A 25,081-nucleotide genomic window follows, 5' to 3' on the forward strand; every position below is an offset into this window, starting at 1 on the left:
ATTTCTTTCAGTATACATGTTCTCATGCCTCAGTACACAAGCAATACCAACAGTATTGAAATGGGGAAACTTTAGTTCTTTTCAAATAACTTCTTTTATTGAATATTTTAGACATGCCAAAACAGATTCCCTTACAGATTTTTTATCATGACTTAAATCCAAATTTTACATTGAAACATATTGTAATGAAATTTTGCGGACCGAAAATCATAAGCAAAGTCACAATGGTATAAAGTTATTGATAAAATACATATATCAATACATTACTTCAGTGTAAAATATAAAAAAAAAGCTAAATTTTTTTAATCTTTGGACAATACATAACCTTGTATAATGACACATCAGTAATATTATGCCAAAATGTTAATCAGGTTGAACATGGTCATTTAACAATTTGAGAAATAATCCATATTGACATACACTGAAGAATATCATGTATCATATATCAAACACTATAATTGCACAGTTCATCAGTGTAAAAGAAGAAATATATCTTATAGTCTGTGTTCAAAACTCCACAAACACACAACTGTTTATCAGATTCACTTTCAGAACATTTTAGTGTGAATACACAGGCAATTTGTAAGTGGGCTCACCGACAGAAAGTCATATTACAGGCTTGAACTTGAACTTGTGCATGAACACTGCTCTTACCTGGCATGCATATACACTTGTATTCTCCATTCATATCCAGACAGGTGCCATCATTCTGACAGGGGTTGGAGGCACATTCGTTGATGTTCACCTCACAGTACTGACCGGAGAACCCTGTCTGGCAGATACACTTGAAACTACCAGGAGTATTCTCACATGTACTGCCATGTTCGCATGGACCCTCGTAACCTGGGGAAACCAAGAAAATGTTACAATTCATAATTCATAGTTTGGGAATAATTTGGTAAAACATTGCTGGCAGAATTGGGATGAAAACTCCTCTTGAAAAAAAAGTCTGCTTTGTGAGCTTATCAAGTAAAGTTGAACCTCTTTAGCACTAACCAAGGGGACCTATAATTAACTTCAAGATTACTGGATATTGAGAATAACTGCCGTTTCAAACCAATATCCAAAGCATAACATTGAATATACCATCAGAATAAGGAAAGTACTGAATAACTTCGAGATTTCTGGACAAGAAATATGGACATAAAATCAGTCCAAGTTTCATACAGATAAGGAGAACACTAAAATTCAAGGCATTTTCAAAGCTTTTCAAGGCTGCTAGCTGTCATTTTCAAGTCTTTTTTAGTTTTGCCTTAGTCTGTCAATATTTATAAAATCCACAATACCATATATTAGTCGTAGGACCTAATAAGTAATATGACCAACACACATTTTCTAATTTTTCACCAAACTAAAAACAATTAAATCTGAAGTTTGTCATGAATTTTTCAGGATCTTTCACTATCACAAATCTATCACTGTGAGAAATATCACTTAAACATCTCTGGTACATATTTCTGTGTGCTTCAAAACTTAGATTAACAAGTAATATGTACATTTGTACAATTTCAAGGCTTTTCAAGCTAGTATGGTGGTTTTCAAGGCTTTTCAAGGTTGACACTTTTCAAGACGGACCTAAAAATTCAAGGCTTTTTCAAGCCTTTACGAACCCTGCAGTCACCTTCTGACACAAATTTACAGTCCAAATGTGAAAATTATTGTTTTTGATGGGTCATATTTAAATCACGATCAAGAAGCACGAGCTGTGTAAAGCTTCTGATTGAGCAGCTGCAGTGAAGTGATCTGTAAGCATTACATGGCTCTCTGTCTAAACCCAACTGTCAGAGCAACTTACACAATTATGTAGTAAACACATTTGTGGGGTCAACAAACAGGTCCAGATAATGGTGCAACAGTGTCAAGGTTCGACAGTGACTTATCTAATGATTTAACAAGTATTACAGACCATTCCAACACATTAATGAAATCGCAACAGTATATTACACAATTCCATATCATATCACATGGTCAAATTAATTCGTAAATCAAAAGAAACAGTCATGATAAATATCCAAGGTATACCTATATATCTTTGATTTACATGTTCCAGTAATTCAGATTAATACACATTTTATCAAAATACCTATCACTAACATTTAAGTTACGTTTCATCCAACTGATTTTGATAAAAACCACTGAACATAACCATAACTAAAATATACCTGAGTCTATCCAATTACAATCATTTACCAACATTCACTCACAACTAAATCATCATGGTATTTTCCACGCTTGGTTTCTGATGCATACGTTTTGTTTGAACAATTCATTATTTCTACAGTGTTGTAAGGTCAACATATTATTTCCCATAAATATCTTCATTTTTCAAATGTACTCTTGCCTACAGGAGCGAGACAAAAATGCCTAAGAAAGTCAGTGGCTCGTGAAAGCCCCAAAGCAGTAATCATGATAGGCAAAAATAAAATGAAATCAGTTGAGTCGTTGTTCAAGGTATTAGGTATCCGTGAGAACTGTGTTGTAAACATGGCTTAACAATAAGGCTGCCAATGAAGAATGGCAAACCTCACCCCAAGCTACCTAGGTTTCTGCAAGGCTATGTGTCTACAAAACAAGTGACCGGCTTGCTACTCTTGTACACAACCAATTTAACTTGCAAATTAGGTACTCATGTTTCATGTTCAGTTACAAGGCAATTATGAATTAATCAAAATGACGCATATGTTTTTGTAATTCTGGATATGAATAAAACAGTCTCTTTCAAGCATAAAATATATTCAATGAGAATTTCTTCAAAATGGTATTATCACTGTATGGCTGAAATTTTACATATGCCACACAAGATTTGAACTGACGATGAGGGAGTTGGGTTTAACACCGCTTTTGAATGGTATTCCAGTTACATTTCCCAATGTCAGCTTAATGTGGGAGGCAAGCCCGAAGTGATGCAGGTCCAAGACATTTATCACTGTGGTAAAACCCACGAGCAAGGGCAAGGTGCTGACAAACACAGAAACATTATCGGGGAGAACCGGGATTCAAACCCACGATATAACTCAAGATGACAATATTGTCGTACATGTACATCACAGATTTGTATAAATGGTACTAAACTATCATGTGCATCTGCATGGCCATGGTTTCTGAATGAGTGAGTGAATGGGGTTTAAGTTAGCCATATCTCAGCTGGGTCAGAGTGGCCTGCAACTGTCTGGAAACGACGGCCAGGAGGTTGGTGGTTTGAACATAATCCCTAATGTTGTGATGAATGGAACAATCAGATTTGACCATCGCTATACAAATGTATCAGACACCTTGTATTCTTATAATCAAATGTTGAAAATATTTTTGAAAAGTTGGTCCTCTGTCAAATTAATGATTTGGTGCCAGGAAACCAACACTTACATACGGTGTGAAAATATGTGCCATGTGATAATTTTCGTATCTTTCCTAAATGTAAAGAAGCAACACTCTTGTGTAGCATGGAGTCAGTGCTAATATGCTGGTGCCAGGGGTTTTCTTCATCCTAATCAAAGTCCTATTGTGTACAATCTAGTAACATGGGACTGCACAGTTTGTGGCAATGGGAGACATGAACTTACTCTCTTCGCACTCGTTGATGTCCTTGTCACAGAAGGTGCCTTTCCACCCCCGCTTACAAGTACACTTATGATTGCCGTCAATAGGGGAAGTCTCGCAACTTGCACCAGCATGACAGGGACTACTTTCACATGCGTCCTCCAGATGGCAGCGCAGACCTGAGGACAAGCGACAGATGGTGGCGGCCATATTGTTAGTAGTCAGCCAAGACAGGAGCATTTTAGTCAGATGATCATACAAGAAACAACAGGAAGTATAAATACATAGAGAACAGAGATTATCATTTGCAATGTCTTCACAGGTTGTACTCATTTAAAGATGTATCAATCATATTGAGAACAAGGTTTATACAGAAACGAAGCAAGATATATGTAGTTTAGGAACCAATAGAAAATGCATATCAAGTTGGAAAAATGGAAAGATATGTTCTATTATGAACAGGAAGAGACTGAAATAAAGTTTGCTGTGTCTCCAGTCAAGATAAGATGATGCAAGGGATGGTGATGACATACAGGATTCTACCTACTATATGCCCAGTTCCAAAACACATCTACATTTTCAAAACAAAATTTAGTTTATAGTTTATTTTCATTGTCACCATCAGAAGCAAAGGTAATAGCTAATAAGCACCCTCCCTTAAATTTTGTTATGGGCCAGGTCCAAATCGGAAATTTGGTAGATCTGTCCCTGTATATCGCCACTTCATCCTCATACAACAACCTTGCTTTAGGAAGGTCATGGCTATCAATGTTACTCAAACTTTTGTCTCCATGCAAATCATTGCCAGCTGATGAGAATAAAATATATATATTATTCGTGGGAAGAGGTATCACTGAGTCTCTTAAAGAGGATCTAGGCTCTAGTAGCCAAGTCTAGCGGTGATTTGGTGATTATTTGTGCCTGGTTTGAAATTAAGACATTGTCTCCTGGCAGTGATGGCAAAATGTTACTGCTAGATGATCAACATCATAAGATTTGAGTTAGCAGCAAAACAAAATCAGTTTTGAATCAAATTTTGGTAGACAGCATATTGGCATGTGCATAATGTCAGTGAAAATTTAGGTCTTTGGGAAATCCTGATGATCTGTTTTTCTTTATGTGTCTTTCAATGACAAAATGTCATGCACTTTTTTCAAATTTAAGTTTTCTTTTCATAACATATTCCATGAAACGACACTGTAGGTTAATTACCGTACTTTGGACCACAAAGACGGCAGAAAGGTTTGGAGTTTTGAAAGGATTACAGTATAGACAACAAGGAAATAGATGACGACAATACTCCATTTCCCATCCATCCCTACTCGTTCAGTCACAGAACTTTCCCAACACTACCAACTCTCAACTTCCGTACAAATTAGTTAGCTTCCTCTTTCATAAATTTCTACCTTACCAATGCAACATTGTCTCATTATGATCCATAAAAATATCAGATATTGCTTAAAAGTATTTTGAATACATTGAGGTCAACACCCAAACAAAATTATGACACAGGATTTCATTCTAAATAGAACACTGACTAAGATTTTCGAGTGAGATTTTCTTCTGTAATTTGAAGTCGCAAATCCTAATCTTATACAATCAAATGAAGTACCAAAATAGCTAAACAAGAACGTAGTACCATATACAATAGAAGACCTTATCTGAATTATGCCTTCCAGTAAACATTTCTGATCGTGAGAATCAGTCATTAGTGACTGCAGACTGCTTCAACAGACGGAACTCTCTTCGCCTTGGGATCATATGTAAAACATTACTGATATCATCAGGCTTTGGGGTATTCTGTTTTATGATAGTTTCAAACAAAATCTTGTCCTCAAGACAATTGTTAACATAATATATCTCCACCTGTAGGTAACACTAGTCATGTTTGTTTGTTGTTTAACGCCTCACTCAGCAATATTCCAGCTATATGACTGCGGTCTGTAATTTAACTTTATTAAAATCTTGACCAGACAATCCAGTGATTGAAAATAAGAGCTTAACTGTTTACACTGTACCAATACATATCGCAATACAGACATATACTACTCATAAAAAGTGATGGCATGACAGATTAACTATAGTAATCCTGTGGTCCTTAACCTTTTTTGAGTGGTATACATACTGCTGAATTTCTTCACTGACAATACACATCTACAGTTTTGTATATTTGACCGACATCACCCCAGCACCTCAGTACCAGGTTACAGTATCTAGCCAACAATCCTTATTATTCTCCACTTTGCTCAATCAATGTCACTGTTATCATAGTCAAGACAAATTTTCTATGCAAAAGGCAATATCATGAAATAGATGTTGTAAGGGTTGACAAGGTTAATATCCTAAAGAAACCCAATTTGACATGAAGAATTTTATTTTCATACTTTTTGTTTTACCAAAAAAACATTTAGTGCAGGATTGTCTGAAAAACAAAATGAATTTGTTAGGTATTATCCATAAACAAGAACGACAAACACTTTTCAGTTTGTGAAGGAAATATTGGGAGAGATAGCAGAGGAAAGTTTAATACACTTTCCTACCTGTTTTTCCTTTTGGGCATTCACAGAAGAAATAGCCCACTCTGTCTCTACAGGTGCCCCCATTGTAGCAGGGACTCTCCTTGCAGTCATCGATGTTCTCCCCACAGTCTGTTCCATTCCAGCCATTCACACAGATACACTGGTAGCCCCCTGGCTGGTTCATGCAGGTGGCACCATTACGGCAGATGCTTGGCTGTTCCAGACACTCATCGATGTCGATGTCACAATATGTGCCTGGAATGCAAGGTAGAATGTAAGTGTCATGTTTTTCTTTGTTTGTTTATTTGTTGTTTAACGCCACACTCAGAAATATTCCAGCAATATGACGGCAGTCTGTAAATAATCGAATTTGGACCAAACAAACCAGTGATTGACATCATGAGCATTGATGTGCACAATTTGGATCGATGACATGCATCAACCAAGTCAGCGAACCTGACAACCCACTCCCTTTGGTCACCTCTTATGACAAGCATTCTTGCCTTTTACGGCAAGCATGGGTTGCTGAAGACCTATTCTAACTTTGAAATACCAGTATGAAAATAATAAGACATGGTCAAATGGCTGACATAAGCCTTTTTGTCTATCTGACAATTGCAAGTTTTGGATTCTTGACATGATTAAGTACATAAGCATGGCTAAAATGTTTGTAATGTTTTTATCTACACTGATGAAAATCAGCTTGGTGTAGGCGGAAAGACTTGCTTAAGTTCAAATACTTGAAAAACAACCTCTTTGACTCACTTCATCTTTACCTATGCATTTAGTATTTTTAAATGAAACATGTCAAGTTCTCTTTCACATGAATACATCTGCTTTAGGCTTCAGTTCCCCACCTGAGTACAATTTGTAAAGCCATTCTTGCTTAAATCTGACAAATGGTTGGAATACTGCTAAACCATGAGACCAGACTCACTCATAATAACATTAGAAAAGATTTTCCTGAAAATGTCCAAACATTATAATTGTTGCAGTACAAAGGTTACATGAACTCTGTGAAAAATCAGCACAGTGCAAGCATCTGACATGTTAACTTCGCGCTTTTGTCAAGTAACTGGAGGCATTAAGAAAATAGATGCCCCACGACAAAATACATCCTTATTTTATGATATCTTCAAGACACAAAGGCATTTCAATGATTCTAGCTTACAGGTTATTCATCACTCCCTCAGTAGCAGCACGCTCTACTAAATTTCCTCCGATGACTCAACCTCTCCCGAGTATCTTCATGATTCATCACTCAACAAGACCATAACCCTTACTTTTGCAGGTGCTTGTAACCCAAACACCTAATTTATTTCTCTATCTTTGTGACTCTCTAACCTGCTCCCACGACCTGTTAAAAGTATAAAGATATGTTTCCATAGGACTCGTTTCGAGAATTTTCATATTCTACATAAAACTATTTTCTCATGCCCTATAATTGGTTGACTGTGGTGTATTTGAACTCAACAACATTAGACTTTTTCCTAGGTTCACTGCCTTCGTGAAGTTCAAACTATCAGCAAAGTGAAGGAAGTGATGCAGGCACATCCTTACCTTTGTCCAACTTTCATCCCTTACCTGGCAGAAATTGTTCACTTTCAACACAAACTGATATGGCACAACAGACTCAGACAGCTTGTTCAAATGAACAAACCTTAGCTTTACCTTAACTTAAATACACAAGTCATTGGACTAATTTCTCAGACTCCTGCATGTTGATATTCACCTCAAACTCCAAACTATATTTCTCATAAAATATATCTACAATCTTATTCAACTTGCAATGGTAAGTGTCACACCACAATATACTGTTTAACATACAGATGTTACAAATCACAATGTTTGTGCCATAATATGATTATGATATGAGTACCCAGTATTGATGCAAAGCAGTTTGTTTGTTGTTTAATGCAACACTCAGCAATGTTCCAGGTATATGATTGCGGCCTGTAAATAATTCAGTCTGGATCAGACAATCCAGTGATTGATACTTTGAGCAGAATTAACTCTAATAGTTTGATTAACTCAAATTTTCTAAATATATTTTGGTTAGCCTCCAATTCTTCCCTTTGATGATTTAATAACGAGCGTCCACATATAACGTATCATACGTTGTATCATAATGTGATAAGGGTGGTGGGGTAGCCTTGTGGTTAAAGCGTTCGCTCATCACGCCGAAGGCCCGAGTTTGATTCCCGACATGGGTACAATGTGTGAAGTTCATTCTGTTGTCCCCCGCCATGATATCGCTGGAATATTGCTAAAAGCAGCGTAAAACCATACTCACTCACTCACTCATAATGCAACAAAGTGTACCATAACCTCCTAAGCTGTAATACATCAAAACCATAAACGCACAGAATAACCTTAACAACTACATCAAAACTCACGTTATATATTTTTTTCCATCACTATTTCATCTATTAATCTATTAAGGCATTATAACAGCATTAATCCCTCTCTATAATTACTTCCATAGGCTGATAATAAGCTCGCACACTTACAAGCGAGCAGCCTATTCACAACAAGTGGGGCAGACAGACCAATGATGCATAGATAGTTGATCCAATGAGTAGAAGCACACGACATTTATTGACAGGCAAGATGTGAAACAATGTGATCAGTTAATTGATTGCACTTAACGATACAACATTACATAGACAGCATCAATCATGTGTGAAACATATTTCATGTTACGTTGTAACGTACCAGTGTCAGGGTTCACACATACTTCTCTCAACATTGTTAGCGTGAATTAATTATTCTTTTTATTTCTGGCCTTACAGATATCTACACTGTGATCTGCACAAAACAAATTCATTCGGTATCATTTTTGAAACCCTGATATTGCACATGGAATTTGGAACTGAATTATTTACTTCGAAAAATGAAGTGAAATAGAAAAGTAACCACGCTTTAATCCACACGAACACCGATCCTTGCATGGATCATTTCAGCTGTATCTATTTAAGTGCAAGTAAGCTGACATCAGTTTTATGTAGAGAGATAAGCTGGCTGTAAATAATTTACTCCGTGACATCAACACTGCAGGAAAACAAAAGACTTGGAACATGGCAAATATTCCACAATTCCTACTCATGGTCTTCATGGTTCTTGTATTTGCGGCCATGAAGTGATGTAATGCAGAATTGAATAAAAAAATACTTGAAAAAAACACTGAGTAAGTGAGTGAGTGAGTATGGTTTTATTACACTTTTAGCAGTATTAAGCAATATAATGGCAAGGGAAAATAGAAACTGGCTTCACACATTGTACCCATGTGCAGAATCGAACCAAGGTTTTCAGCGTGACAAGCGTACCTGTTAACCACGCTGCTAACACACAGCCCCTCAAAACACTCAGTACCCGAACTGTTACTTGGTAACTGCTATAAAAGGATTTTTCAGAGTAAATAAACTGGATTTTATTTTTCCTTTCCAAATCACTTTAAGGTACAAATCCCTTCATTGTATTCATCCCTAACTATGTCACAAACACTGTCTCCCTTTCTCTTAGTTTGAAGCCATGTCTTTCAATAGAAGAACCTGTACTCCAGCAAATGAATATTGTATGGCTGTCTGTGATGAATCTTTTGTTTGTCCACAGTTCCGCAGGAGTAGTTCTACAGTCAATCAATAGCGCCTCTTTCACAATATCGAAGGTATCCGCGGAATCCCTGCGTGAACCGTAGGTATATATAAATCTTACGCCACTTACCACCACTAACAACAGTCCAAGAATTGCTGCACGCAGAACTGGGCCAAGCTATCTCTTACAGTTCAAGACGATGCCAACAGTTTCCAGGAATTTTTATTGTTGCTTTTCCTAGCGCCTTGTTACTGGCAGAAGTGCATAATGAGTCTACATCAGAGAACATCAGGGAATGGTGTACAGGGGATGGGATGTGTTCTACATGGGGTGTACAAGAACGTCCCATGAATGAGGTTTTGGACTTGAGGGGGTGTTATTACTGAAATTTGCATTGCGTGGCTTAACGTCTTAAGGTAAACTACATTTCAAACATGCCCTCAATCCTGCAGTTCTGCATGTACCGGCTGAGATGGGTACCGTTGGGGTAACACTGTTAGGTAGCGTTTCCAATAATGTGAACATTTAATGATTGACTTACTCCTGGATAGGAACTGAACTGTTGTCATCATAAACTTGCATTGTCCATACAACATTCTTTAAAGCACAAAAATGACTTGGGCCCCAGCTGTCCTACCCTCCACAAATAGAAAGTTGGGCAGGGTACAAAGAGAGCTAGTGCAAATATTCTTCACATCTTTACAACAGACTTCTCAACTCTAAAGCCCATATTTCTATATCCCACACAAACATATGTTATCAATGGAGACGTGTTTCTCCACCCCTAACTTCAATATTTCGATACAAAAGAGGTTGCAAGTCTTGATCTGGATGGGTTCACAGTTACGGTCAAAAAGCAAACTTATCTACATAATACCTCCCTTAATAGTACAAAATTCACTACAGATTCAACAGACAGACGTCCATACAGTATGTTCCCCTGCTGTTTGTACAGGCTACCTTTGTAAACAAGATGCAAATTACAATGCTGAAAAAGTGCTATATGTCTAGTGTTTCATTTGACATACAGTATAACAATATCACCCTTTCGAAAAACAGTTCTCCCTATGTTCCAAGAGTCGGAGTGGATGATTAGGAGTAGCTGATCGGCAGGAAGCAAAACAGTTCATGGCCTTCCAGCAAATGTCAACAACCTGACCACCTTGGCGTTAGATTTGTAAACTTTGTATTAACAAATAAAGTCCCTCAAAACAGAAATAGAAAATGTTTTTAAAAAATTATACATTTGCGTAAGTTGAGATCTTGGCCATAAGATTTAGCAAATTGTAAGATTTTACAACACTTTCAGCAATATTTCAGCAGGGGATACCACATTGCCTGCACACCTTGTATCCATGTTGGGAATCAAACCTGTGTTTTCAGTGTGAAGAACCCATATTTTACCCACTAGGCCACCCACCCATGACAACAGAGAAACACCCAAGAGCCTCAGCGAAGATGATGTTAATCCCATAGAGTAAGTGAGTAAGGTTTCACAATGATTTTAACAATATTCAGGTCTTAGTGAGTGAGTGAGTGAGTATGGTTTTACACCGCTTTTAGCAATATTCCAGCAATATCACGAGGGGGGGGGACACCAGAAATGGGCTTCACACATTGTACCCATGTCAAGAATCGAACCAAGGTTTTCAGCATGACAAGCGAACCTTTTAACCATATGGCACCCACACAGCCCCTCAAAACACTCAGTATCCGAACACTCAGCTCGCATGGCGAGCAAACGCTTTAACCACCAGGCTCCCCGACCGCCCCTGGGATGGGGAGAAGAGTGCTTCACACATAGCAGTATTACTATCCATGTGAGGAACTGACCTTAAATCTTCAGCTTATCAAGACAGCCTCAGACATTAGGCTACATCACATCACTTAGTCCTCACAAAAGAAGAAACTTACCTTTATAGGTAGGTGGGCAGTGACAGGTGTAACTGTCCACTCCATCTATGCAGGTAGATCCATTATTACAGCGGTTGTTCACACAGTCGTCTACATTGATCTGACAATTACGTCCTCGGAAACCTGGAAAAGAAAGACAAATATGAAATTATCTAATATTTTACCTTTGATGGTCACTGAGAAAAGAATTCTTTCATGTTCTAATTAAACACCAAGGATGAAACAATTAACTGAACATTGAGCTGAAATAATGTATACTCGCTTTTGAGGACGATCAAGGATATACATTTGTATGTTTCTGCATTAAATGTCAATCAAATATGGAACTGCTGAAAGAAGTTTAATTTGTACTTATAAAAAACATAAAACAGTTTTTTTAATTTAGACAATCATATTTCGTGAGTTTTATTTCACAGATCAAAGGTATTCAAACTGCTCATCACAGGTAGACAAGGGAAATTCATCATGGCCAAAGTCGCATTATTGGAAGCTTTCGTTACCAACAAGACCTTGTATTTCAATGAACGAAGTTTGATGTTACATAACATCAAACTGATTCAAAACAACAAAGTACCAGAGTAAAAACACCTTTCATAGCCTGGTTAAGAGAACTTGCCCTTGACTTAATAAAGTCAATCAAAATACCGCTGAAAATGCCAAATATTTATCTCGAATCAAAATCAATCTTTCTCGATTGTTTGAGCCTTTTATCTGCAGTACACAGGTACTGTTTACCTTCCAACAACTCATCAAGGGGATAAGTATCCCTTATTGGGCCATTTTTCCGATATCTAAATTTGAACTTTTGCCTAGATTTGATTTGACAGTTTTGCCCAAGACTTACAGCTTTGTGTTCTGGGCACCGCAACACAAATTTTGTTGGATTACAAAACCCACGGCTATTTGGCTGTTTACTAAACAAACTCCTCTTGTTTGCATAGGAAATTCTTTGTTCCCCCGAAGAAAATCTACAGTGTGTAGTGATGTTAAACACTGACTTCCTGTCGAAATGTGCCAATGTACTACTCTGTAACAACTAGTTATGAATGAAGAATCTAAATTAGACTTCAAAAATAGTGCATAATCGATGATTACTATCATAATTAACTAAGATCATTCAATTTCCTTTCTCAAAAATAAGTGTTCCAAGTATTTGACATACATTAAAGTCAATGACAGAAAGGAAAACCTAACACTTTAAGTAAAACAGTTACAAGCATTTGAAAATTAATTTTTGTTGATGACCATATGCCATATAACTTTTTACAAACATTTTCAGAACAGAAAATTACTTTATCCTAGAATAAGTTTCTAAAGAGGTTTGAGACAGTTTCAAAGTTAACACAAACAACAAACATTCAATGGTCTTTAAAGAACACATACAGGTTCTTCATTATGTAAATCACCAATAATTATTCAACAATTAGAAGAAATGGTCCAATGTCAAACAGCAATGATACAGCTCCTCATACCAAAGCAATGTATCTTACAGACATATATGTGTGTTTTTGATATAGAAGGCTAGAGATACAAAGCTAATCAGTATTACTTAATAATATTTCTCGCTATCTGATTGGCCCATTGCTGTTTTGTAAAAACACGCACAAGTCAGCCAAGGAAACTGGTAAACTTTTTAAACCCTAGAGGTCTGCTGAAGAATCTTATATAACTAGATCTCATTTCCACAAGTAGAGTCAATGCAAAGAATTTGTTTTAAGTTAATAAATGTGTACCTTGTACAGGCTGACTGTAGAAGACTATTTAGCTCTAACCAAAGGTCTGAGGGTGCACAAGACCATTCAGCTCTACTGAAGGTCTAAGGGTGCATAATACAATTCAGCTCTAATGAAGGTCTGAGGGTGCACAAGACCATTCAGCTCTACTGAAGGTCTAAGGGTGCATAATACAATTCAGCTCTAATGAAGGTCTGAGGGTGCACAAGACCATTCAGCTCTAATGAAGGTCTAAGGGTGCATAAACCATTCAGCTCTAATGAAGGTCTGAGGATGCACAAGACCATTCAGATCTAACTTAAGGTCTCAGGGTGCCGATGACCATTCAGTTATGACCAAAGGTCTAAGTGTATACCAGACCAATCGGGTCTAACAAATGTCAAAAGCTGTACAAGACCACTTAGCTCTTACAAATGATCTAAGGTTCTCCGACCCCATTCAGCTCATGAAAACCCAGTACACCCGGCTTGTGACATATGTCTTTCACAGCATCTTGAAGACAGATCTATTGGATACGGCACAAACACAGGAGTATGTTTATCAGCCAAGGCATCTGACGAAGTCCACATTTTCCCAAGCTAGGACTGTAATGTAGCTATTTTTCTTATTCAAACATTCTCATCTCATTATAAGAACTTACGCTGAGCACATCTCAGAAACCATACAAGCGATCATGAGTCACTATAGTACAGATGGCAAGAAGGGAAGAAGACACAAACGACATGTTTGCCCCGATTAAACATTCCACCAGTCAAGGTGAACATGACGAGAGACGATTGCTTTAAACACCAAGTTCTTTGGGTAGAGTTAAGCAACAAATCGTGCAATTCCCTAGGTGTTTTCTTAAATGTTGTCCGAGACCGCTGTGAATTTCTTGTTGTCAGTCACAACGCCAATATGTAAATGGACAACGTTTTGACAGGGCACGATCAGCCCTCCTTCAATTTGTCTGTCATTGCCAGTGGAACCTTCATTAATCCAATACAACCAACCGATACATTCACAAACACGGCATTCATCACGCTCTTTGTGACTCCTACAGAGTGTGTCTGCTAACATAGTTTACATTTTAACAGAATATATCAGATCAAAAGACTTTTATGTTTGCTAACAATACGAGTGAGTGAGTGAGTGAGTGAGTGAGTGAGTGAGTGAGTGAGTGAGTGAGTGACACTACAACAAGTAGTGTTTTATACCACATTAACTAATTGTTCATACCTTGTTGCTTAAGTGAATAGTGCTGCAGTAACTAGCAAATATGTCTTACAACATTCAGGCCACACTTTTTATGTTAAATGTTTCCGGACTTTTGCAAACATATTAGCAGGGGTTGGTTGGGATATAAACAAAAAACAAAATATGTCATGAACTTGTTTGGTCAGTCTACTTAGTTGGTAAAACTGCAATGTTTTACAATGTTTTACTGTATTGTAACCTGTATGTACTTCTGAGAAAATTCAATTCAATCAATTATTTGGAAAGTTAAACCAACTTTCACCCTGTGTGTTTTTGGTTGTACCTCTTTATTTTTCTGATCCATCAAACATGAATAATAAGGAAATTGTATTACATTTCTGACTGTGTCTTTTAACTCCAGTCAGTGGAATATGTAAACCAAAATAAAACAAATGTCCCCAAACAAACACCAACCCCACACAGTGAATGTTAACATAGTATGACACATCCACTCCTACACAGATCTGTGGTTTACATGACCATGTTGTCCTTCTCCATCACAGCCTAATAATCCAGGTGACTAAGTGCGTCACTACCCTCTACAATTCCCAAGCCCCAAATTATGAAAAGCTGCAGTGAAAAGCTGTGGGCTTGAACAGTCACGATCAATGTGACAGCAATATCGTGTTGTTGTGAAAGCATGTAGTTCGAAGGACTGAGCATGTCAAGAGTATGAAATAATCGGTCACCCTTATTCTGAAACTGCTTATATGTACACGGTACATGCTAAAACGTAGTGTCATGTCATGACTGCTGTACGTTGATAGGTGTGCTTGTTATTAACTATTACATTAACTGGTCAGTCAACAGTGAGTGAGTCTGGTTTTATGTAAAGTTTATCAATATTCCACCATCACAAGCACAAATAATACATCAAACTCTCACATATAATAAATATGTATCTTGTGTACATTATGTAGTAGTTTATACTATGCAAAAAACCCGTAACTATAGCCCCTGACTATCAAAATGGACACTGCTGATCATGCTTGATAATTGACCATCAAGGTATTTTTGAGTAAATATTTTGTAAACACCTTGCCCATCTTTATTACCTGATTTCTATGTTGGGAGAGGTATTCAAATAAGCTCTGTCTTGTTAACATATCCAGATTTTCAGTTGAAATAAAAATCATGGACTTTGATCATTGCCTCTGTGGAGGATGAGACAATGTGTTTGGAGAATGCTTTAACTGAGCATCCCAGTGTCATGCCATATGAGTTGTTTGTTTGTTTGTTAAACACCACACTAAGCAATAATTCAGCTATATGGCGGCGGTCAAGTTGGCACCAGACAATCCAGTGAAGTTGCTGGAGTCCTTTTCTACCCCGGATCTTCACGGGATTCATTTATCATCCTGAAATGATCAGTGTGCAAATGTCTTCTCAATAACAGTCATGGCAACGTACAGGTCCTGATCAGAATGAACAGAACCTTGATATCAGGTAATTGGCCCTGATGGCCAGACTGGATGAAGACAATCAACTTGGACAATGATATGACCATAAACTTAATACCCTAAGGTTAAAGGCCATATTTCAAATTAATTTCACGATCCATCCATTTTCAATTCAGCCATTTTTGTCAATAGTTGGTGGTTGTTTGTTGTTTAACGCCACACTCAGCAATATTCCAGCTATAAGACGTTGGTCTGTAAATAATCGAGTGTGGTCCAGACAATCCAGTGATGGACATCACGAGCATCGATCCACATATCTAGTCTAGATGGCTGCAGAAATATGATGCCTGGTTGTGTATTTGGTTCAAATGGTGCTTGAAAGCAAGGAAACTATTGCACCTAATATACAAAAACTTTCAGGGAGTACTGAACATTCATAATGGTTCAGATCAGAACTTTTCAGCCACCCTTTGTAAATCGTATATATAACTATAGCTGCTTCATCGTTTTCCAGTACAATATCATTTTACAAACAAGACACTTTCAATAATATAAGATCATGAAATAAACATGAATTATGTGACAGCTCTATTGAACAAACTGACTCGAATAAACTGAATTTCTACAAAATAATAACTATAGCCTCTTCATTGCTGTCCAGCCAACTAACACTAATAAATATTGTTTTAGACATTAACCAGCCAACTAACACTAATAAATATTGTTTTAGACATAAACCAGACACCTTCAATGCATTAATAGGTTCAAAGAAAACCTGACCAAAATCAAAGGAATTTCATTGTGATAAATCATGACAAGGACACCAGCCTAACCGGTGAACAAGACACTTTCAATAGATAGAGGTAAAAAATAATCTCAAGAATTATGTAATATATCCATTGATATAAAGGACTTCAATCAACTACTTCGGTGACACTTTTACAGCCTAAACTAAAACAAATCACAACTGCAACATGCTTCCTTGACCACTTGTTAATGCTGCAGGGGGTAATTAAAGTCATTACTGACTGGGTTATCTGCCCTTTAATAGGAGGTAAAACACTTATGCAATTTTATTTACTATTACATCAGAACTGGTTTAAGCAGAAGGAGGTGGGGGGTGGGGTTCAGTGTGGCCTCGGGTTGTTTATGGCACCACTATAATTTTAAATGTCCATATACCCAGAATGCCCCTGGCTGGACAATACTGATGCATGAATGTTATGTGCGAACACTGTGCTTTACAAAACTGGGTCTAAAAAAGACTTAATAATAGCCTTAAATTGTTTCAGAAAATATCCCATCAAATTAAATCCCAAACAATTTTGAACAAATGTACAAAAAACACTTTATCAATTTCCATTGTAAGGCATGTCAAAATTATTCACTGAATTACATATTATACATCAGTTCTAAGATATTAATCATACTAATTATAGAGATATGAAATATGTTCTTAATTGAAATATTCACATATTTAATATTCTACTGAAGCAGTTGATGGGAAAATGCCAGGTAAAAGCTTGAGGTCACAGTGTGAAAGTACAAAAGGTGGCTGCCTATTTCCTAGCCTTGTTCCAAGGCTTTGCTGAAAGATAAGTCCATGGATATGTAGTAATTCTATCCTCAATAGTCGAGATAAGCAGACAATACAGTCTCTTATAGGGACAACTTGTTCTTACTATTTATATAATCTAGAAAATTATGACTTAAACTAATAACTGTTGCCATAGAGACTTGTGCAAGTCTACTTATTCCCTCTGTAGCCTAGAATTCCATCACACAGCCACTAACAGTAAATCAAAACAGGTAGTAATTTGAGACCATTAGGCTTGTCCAGGGCCCTTGAAAGCCCCTAGTGCACCTGCCGACAGGTGAATAGTAAAGCCTTTAACGAGTAACCCGACAGGGAACAATGGAAGTGACCACTTGACCAGACCCAACAACAATGCCTGTCAGCCCATGTCTCCCATACCTCCACGCAGTGACACTTTTTTAAGGGGAGGACCTTGTGATTTTTATGCTTTCCTGTCTATGGTGGGAGATGACACCTACCAATTCATATCAACTTTACCTAGCTTCATCCACACTGGCATCAAATATCACATTTATAACTAGAATCAGAAAAATAAATTGGGCAAATAATTTAAATGCATTTGCAATCACGCCATTACTCTTCACATACAAAGTCACCAATTTTCAAATCCATTAACACATCAAGATAATTTTTTTTGTATATATCAGAAACCAGGTCAGAAAGAAAACATAATATTATGATAAAAACACATTTCTATGCTGGAAGATGTGGATGAAACAGATATGGAAACATGTGACATTCAACTGAGATCATCATTCTAAGGCATGGGTAGTGATGTCAACTTGGAAAAGACCTTTTCAATATGTTAATGTAACCGATACAGCCACATGGCAACAGTCTCCAGTAACGCTGCACATTTGGTTATCTTTGGCTATCTGTGTAAAAAATATATCTGAATTTAAGAAAGCCAGAACCAAGCCACATCTGTTTTCAGTTTTGAATTCTGTGGACAAAGAGGGTTCCATGCCACTTTTTATCTCTTCCTCTTCAAGTGACTTCCTGTATATTTGGGCAACTGTCACATTCAAACCCTAATTTGGCAAAAGGCAATAAAAATGAATGTTTTGATAATATATTACTTTGAATATATTCCAAGAAACATTTTTTCTCATACTGAAACAGAAATTTATGAACGATAATTTCATCTCCAATCATAATCTATTTTCTTGGTTATATTCATAAGGAAAAGAAAAATGAGAATTAACAAATTACAGGACCATTTAAGGATGAAAACGATTGAAATTATGAAAGATGCTGAATTGTTCAAAATATCTTATCAACAAAAGATTATTAACAAAAGATGAGATTAAACAAGAAAGATAAATAGATGGAACTGCCAGACATTAAAGCCTAATCAGGTATTTCAATTGCCCAGAGATTGATGCCTGCCAGACAAACAGTTCATTAATTACACTGATCCCCTCAAGCTGTTCTACTGAACAACAGAGCGGTAATGACTGTTTAACACTTTTCACAGGTCACCCATCAAAAACTGTCAATTTCCCAAAATGATTTACACTTGTCAACAGTAGGAAAAACCTACAGGTGATTTCAGAGGAGATCTTGGCTAAAGGCAAAAGGCAGAACTTAACAGACTTTTCAAATGTTGACACGTGGCCTGAAAACAAAGGCACAGTCAAGCTCTGCCCTTGGAGAAGACTAAGGCTATCTTGGCAACAACCCTTAACCCCTTTTTAGAAACAGGAATAATATCGATAAATAAGACTTTCAAGGATTTTTCCAAGAACAGGGTTTAATATTTCGATGCAAAGTTACAAATACACCTTGGCTAAAAATTATGGCAAAAAGTTGGAAGAAACTTGTTGGAATTCAGTCTGCAAGTAAACAGCGATGAGCTTAAGAAGCATTCCTCCGAGACTCAGGTGGATTCACCAAGATATGTCAATATTTAGTTTTTTGTTGTGAATATGGCTTGCATGGAATTCAAAGCAGAGCACATTAAATATTGACCTTTGTTTTTTTATGGCCTTGAAAGGTGAATCAGAGTCCAAGTTGATTTGAGTGTTGCAGCGATTGTCATTAATTCATCTCTGTCCTGCTCTACTGATTACCTAACAACATATTACAGCAAAATACATTTTAAAAAATAGTTTTGCGTACAACAATAGGGGGCAAAAATTCAGATATTTAAGTGCCAGAATATACAAATTATGTGGCTAGATTTTCAGTCGAAAATGTACACCAAAAATTACCAAAGGCATGGGAAATCCATTTTCAAAATCTACTGAACTTAATGACTTTGGCTCAAAAAAGATAACATCATAGAAATGCTAATCAATCCTGGCATTTCCCGTTAATCTTAGCATGTGAACAGGTAATTTACCTCGACCTTTTGTTTACCTGTACTTTAAAATTCTTAAGAAATTCAATCAGCTTTGTGTTTCACACAAGAAAACCCGAGCATGTATACCAAACGACATACTACCTACTATTACAATAAGCCATACACTGGCAACTATTCTGCATGTCTTTCCACAACACAGGGAGCAGAATTACCTCAATTATGCTGGTCTCCCTATGATAAACTGCAAGCAATTTGGCCTACTATAATGGCTACACTAGCTGCTGCAGTAATTGCCCTTTGCCTGAGATTGGACAGGATGTTCGTGCGACAATCAGCAGTTCCTCAACGACCTGGTTTCTTCCATTCCCAAATTTCCCACGTCTGTATACTGCACAGCTATCAATTTGTTATTCATATTTTGACAAGTAAACAAATTGAACTAGTGAGGTATGAAGATTGGAATCTCATTAGTCTTATATTCTCAGCTCCTTGTTGTGTGGGTTTCAATGAGCTGGCTAACAGTACTATTTACAAACTGTTGATATTACAATAATTTCTGTTTGTTTGTTGTTTAACTCCGCACTCAGAAATATTCCAGCTATATGACGGCAGTCTGTAAATAATCAAGTCTGGACCAGACAATCCAGTGACAATTGGGATACGATGACATGCATAAACCAAGTCAGCAAGCCTGACCACCCGTTATGACAATCATGGGTTGCTGAAGACCTATTCTAACACGGAATCGTCATGGGACTGATATTTCAATGACAATTCGGGCGAAAAATATTGTCCTTTTTTTTAACATCTGATTCTCTACAGGAAATATTTTTTATGTTATATATTTCAGAGTTTCAGTTGATCCCCTTGACAAATTTTAAATATTCCTGCTGTCAACTGCTTCCTCAAATCATACTTTTAAAAATTGACAAGCCACAGTTCTTGAAAAACCAACCTGATACAAAATTGTATATCTATCACTAAAACTCTGGTGAATGTTTAAAGCGCTCTATTCTATGACACCAGTGACGCTTTTAAATGTACCATCACTAATGTTAAAACGCAAGGATAATCAAAGAAGATGTAGGTGCAGTTTTAATGCTGTTGTTATTGTTAGCACAGGTGTATGTGGCATTGTATACCTCGTGTACGGATCAATCAGGTCACCCAGTACAACCACAGAGATATGCCTTGCCATAGTCAGCAGCAACTACTACATCTACTACTACTGCTGCTGCTGTTACAACTGCTATTCCACTAACTACTACTGCTGCTGTTACAACTGCTATTCCACTAACTACTACTGCTGCTGTTACAACTGCTATTCCACTAACTACTACTGCTGCTGTTACAACTGCTATTCCACTAACTACTACTACTGCTGTTACAACTGCTATTCCACTAACTACTGCTGCTGTTACAACTGCTATTCCACTAACTACTACTGCTGCTGTTACAACTGCTATTCCACTAACTACTACTGCTGCTGTTACAACTGCTATTCCACTAACTACTACTGCTGCTGTTACAACTGCTATTCCACTAACTACTACTGCTGCTGTTACAACTGCTATTCCACTAACTACTACTGCTGCTGTTACAACTGCTATTCCACTAACTACTGCTGCTGCTGTTACAACTGCTATTCCACTAACTACTACTGCTGCTGTTACAACTGCTATTCCATTAACTACTACTGCTGCTGTTACAACTGCTATTCCACTAACTACTACTGCTGCTGTTACAACTGCTATTCCACTAACTACTACTGCTGCTGTTACAAATGCTATTCCACTAACTACTACTGCTGCTGTTACAACTGCTATTCCACTAACTACTACTACTGCTGTTACAACTGCTATTCCACTAACTACTACTGCTGCTGTTACAACTGCTATTCCACTAACTACTGCTGCTGCTGTTACAACTGCTATTCCACTAACTACTACTGCTGCTGTTACAACTGCTATTCCACTAACTACTACTGCTGCTGTTACAACTGCTATTCCACTAACTACTACTGCTGCTGTTACAACTGCTATTCCACTAACTACTACTGCTGCTGTTACAACTGCTATTCCACTAACTACTACTGCTGCTGTTACAACTGCTATTCCACTAACTACTACTGCTGCTGTTACAACTGCTATTCCACTAACTACTACTGCTGCTGTTACAACTGCTTTTCCACTAACTACTACTACCACTACTACTACTACTACTACTACTACTACTACTACTACTACTACAACTACTACTACTACTACTACTTAACTGTAACTATTACTACTTCACCAAATATTTGTTTGTTGTTTAATGCCACACTCAACAATATTTCAGCTATATGACGGAGGTCTGTCAATAATCGAGTCTGGACCAGACAATCCATTGATTGATATAATGAGCATCGATCCACGCATTTGTGATACAATGACATGCATCAACCAAGTCAGCGACACCCGATCCCGTCAATCGCCTCTTATGACAAGATACCAAATACTTGTACTACCACTTTAACAACTACTGCTCTTCTACTACAACTACTGGTTGTATGGCCCAAACTACTCCTGCTGTTACTTCTACTACAATGACGGCTACTACAATGACGGCTACTACTACTACGACGACGACGACGACTACTACTACTTAACCACTGCTTGTCTGGTCCAAACTTTACTGTATACCCGCCACCTTGATATATCAGGAATATTGCTATTAGTGTTGGACTCCTGACTCCTATTCTTACTCTGGTATAAAGATGTTCAAATTCGGTAAAACTGAATTACATGGTTAGAATCCCTTCATAAATCATCCCATCTCTAAATGTGGTTCTGATTATTCTTAGCTATACATTGCCACCTTTAAAAAATCCCTCTTTGTGTGTCAAACACTTACATGAATGCTATTCTCAGCATACACTAACCTCAAACATATTCAGCTACTGGCAAACTGGCTAATTTGATGCCAAGCACGTAACTCGCTGGGAAAATTACAAGTTATTACATGCCGGAAAATATACTTGAAATTTCTCAAGCCTTCGCATGTAAGGTGACAACTCTGTTATGCCAAGTATAACTAATCAATAAGTAATTCATTAACAAAAGGATATTCTTGACTTGAACCAACCTATTTCCTTCCGGGGGTAGATAGGGCTTGTCGCAATGCTCTCAAGCCTGTATGCTCATGCTGACCATATACAAATTGGTGCAGTGTTGAAAGATTAACTATCATCATACATGAAATAGATTGTATCAGTTTCCTCATTATTCCATTGTACTAAGAATGCTTAATGAACTCCATTCTGGCTACTCTGTCACTGACACATGGGTCCTTAGCAGCCTATGCTGGTCAAAGGTGACCAAATGGATTGGATGGTCAAGCTTGGTGACTAGGATGCTAGTATGTCATCATACCCTGATGGTGTGGGATGTTGCTCAAAACATTGATCACTGGATTGTTTGGTCCAGACTCGATTATTTTCAGGCTAACATTACACAGCTGGAATATTGCTGAGTGCGGCAAGAACAAAAATTAAACAAAAAATCTTGCGCACTGTTCAACCTTTTCAGGAAGAAAGCCGTTACAAAACTTATTGAAATGCACATAAATTGGTACTTATAAAAAACAAAACAATATCAAATCTAGGAGAACATAAATATATTCTGATTGCGAAGAATCATAAATCAACCAGTCAAAGCATCAAAACATGTTATCTCAACCATCAATAGCAATTACCACAAAATATCTAAAGAGCACACTACAGCTGATTACTGATACTCAATCAATTGAAAACTATTCTTCAGAAACAGCTTAGCACATAATCAAACTATTCCAATGAAATGTGGTGTAGTCGTAAAACCTGTGCCTACCAACCATCCTGATTCATTGTATTGTATAAATATTTAATGCAATACCCATGTAATTGAGGGCTGAGTATATGTCAAACCAATTACATTCAATACAAGGTCTTTATGATTCATAATCTTGCTTAAATGGCAGATCAAACCACTCATATGACACAATTTTGCATATTATACTATAGGAACAAGAGTATCCTATCATCAATATGGTTTTCAGTCAGTGAGAAAGATTTAACACAGAAAAATACAGATAATAAGACATAAGTCCAGTAGATAAACAAGCATCTATTGTTGCCTAGTAAGCTTGATTATCAGGCGTGACAATTATTAATATTCATAAACAGGGAGCAACCACATGTTGACACATTTCATCAAAATTTACTTCAATAAATTAATTAAAACAAACTCAATCATCTCAAGAGCTCTGGGAAAGGGGCAAGCAGTTTTCAAGAATTCTTTATTGCAACTTGTCATTACCAATTTCAGAGAGACATTCAGCTACTTAGTAGCCCCGCAAACTCCAAGTTCAAAACATCTTCTCATATATCCTGACCCACTTTCAGCCTGGACGCAGAGTGTGGGAAAATGATCCTATCGAGCCCTATGTCCTCTTTTTTCAGAGCTTATAACTTGCCTGCAGATCTGTTTCTCCAAAGATGCCTCCTCTGTTCACTTGAATCTGTTACAAAGTTTAGGCTTATTCAGGCATTAATGGCATTAAGCAGTCAGTTAGTACTACACAATCAAACTGATGCTGCCACAGTACAATGTACATACACAAATGCAGTGTTTTGGAAAACTTGGGTCAGTTTTTAACAGGAGGAAATCTGACCTTCAGCTGCAAGTTATCATTTACCCTGTATGTTACTGAGCTTTATTTCTGCTGTTTCTAGCCTAACAGTTAGTTTGTGTCACCAAGATAAGATCATTTAATGGGTTTCATCTGTTGTAGCATATATTCCTGTTTTTTTCTGTTTTAGTTAAAAGGTAAAGTATTAAGTTTGAGTCACTTTTTATGCATCTATCCACAACAAATTGATTTTTAGTATCTCATAAGGCAATTTGTGGCTTGACAAACTTCCTTTGTATGTATATTTTGTGCATTTACTTCACATTCAAGTGTGTGTAACACCTTAATAAACAATCTACTACTAGTACTACTTGTATTACTGCCCAGTGCACGTGACCTGGGTGAGAAATTAACTGTTCTGTGACCTGGGTGAGACAACTAACTGTTTTGTGACCTGGTGAGACAACTAACTGTTCTGTGACCTGGTGAGACAACTAACAGTTCTGACCTGGTGAGACAACTAACAGTTCTGACCTGGTGAGACAACTAACAGTTCTGACCTGGTTGAGACAACTAACTGTTCTGTGACCCGGTGA

The 25,081-nt window shown here is 37.2% G+C and overlaps 1 protein-coding gene across 4 annotated transcripts in view; it reads right to left on the bottom strand.

Annotated features, from left to right (window-relative positions):
* The window catches only part of LOC139459694 (neurogenic locus Notch protein-like), a 107,406-nt gene that overhangs the window by 19,571 nt on the left and 62,754 nt on the right, over window positions 1-25,081 (bottom strand). For 3 of the 4 annotated variants that reach the window (XM_071241323.1, XM_071241322.1, XM_071241325.1), the window contains 4 exons: window positions 11,565-11,687; window positions 6,078-6,311; window positions 3,561-3,716; window positions 655-843 (listed from right to left, as the gene is read on the bottom strand). In XM_071241323.1, coding sequence (XP_071097424.1) covers window positions 655-843; window positions 3,561-3,716; window positions 6,078-6,311; window positions 11,565-11,687 — 702 coding nt within the window. The remainder of the gene's footprint in view (window positions 1-654; window positions 844-3,560; window positions 3,717-6,077; window positions 6,312-11,564; window positions 11,688-25,081) is intronic. The other variant, XM_071241324.1, reaches the window with a different exon arrangement.

The sequence above is a fragment of the Haliotis cracherodii genome, unplaced genomic scaffold (genome assembly GCF_022045235.1).
Source record: "Haliotis cracherodii isolate W230 unplaced genomic scaffold, xgHalCrac1.p SCAF_13, whole genome shotgun sequence".
Classification (NCBI taxonomy): Eukaryota; Metazoa; Mollusca; class Gastropoda; order Lepetellida; family Haliotidae; genus Haliotis; species Haliotis cracherodii.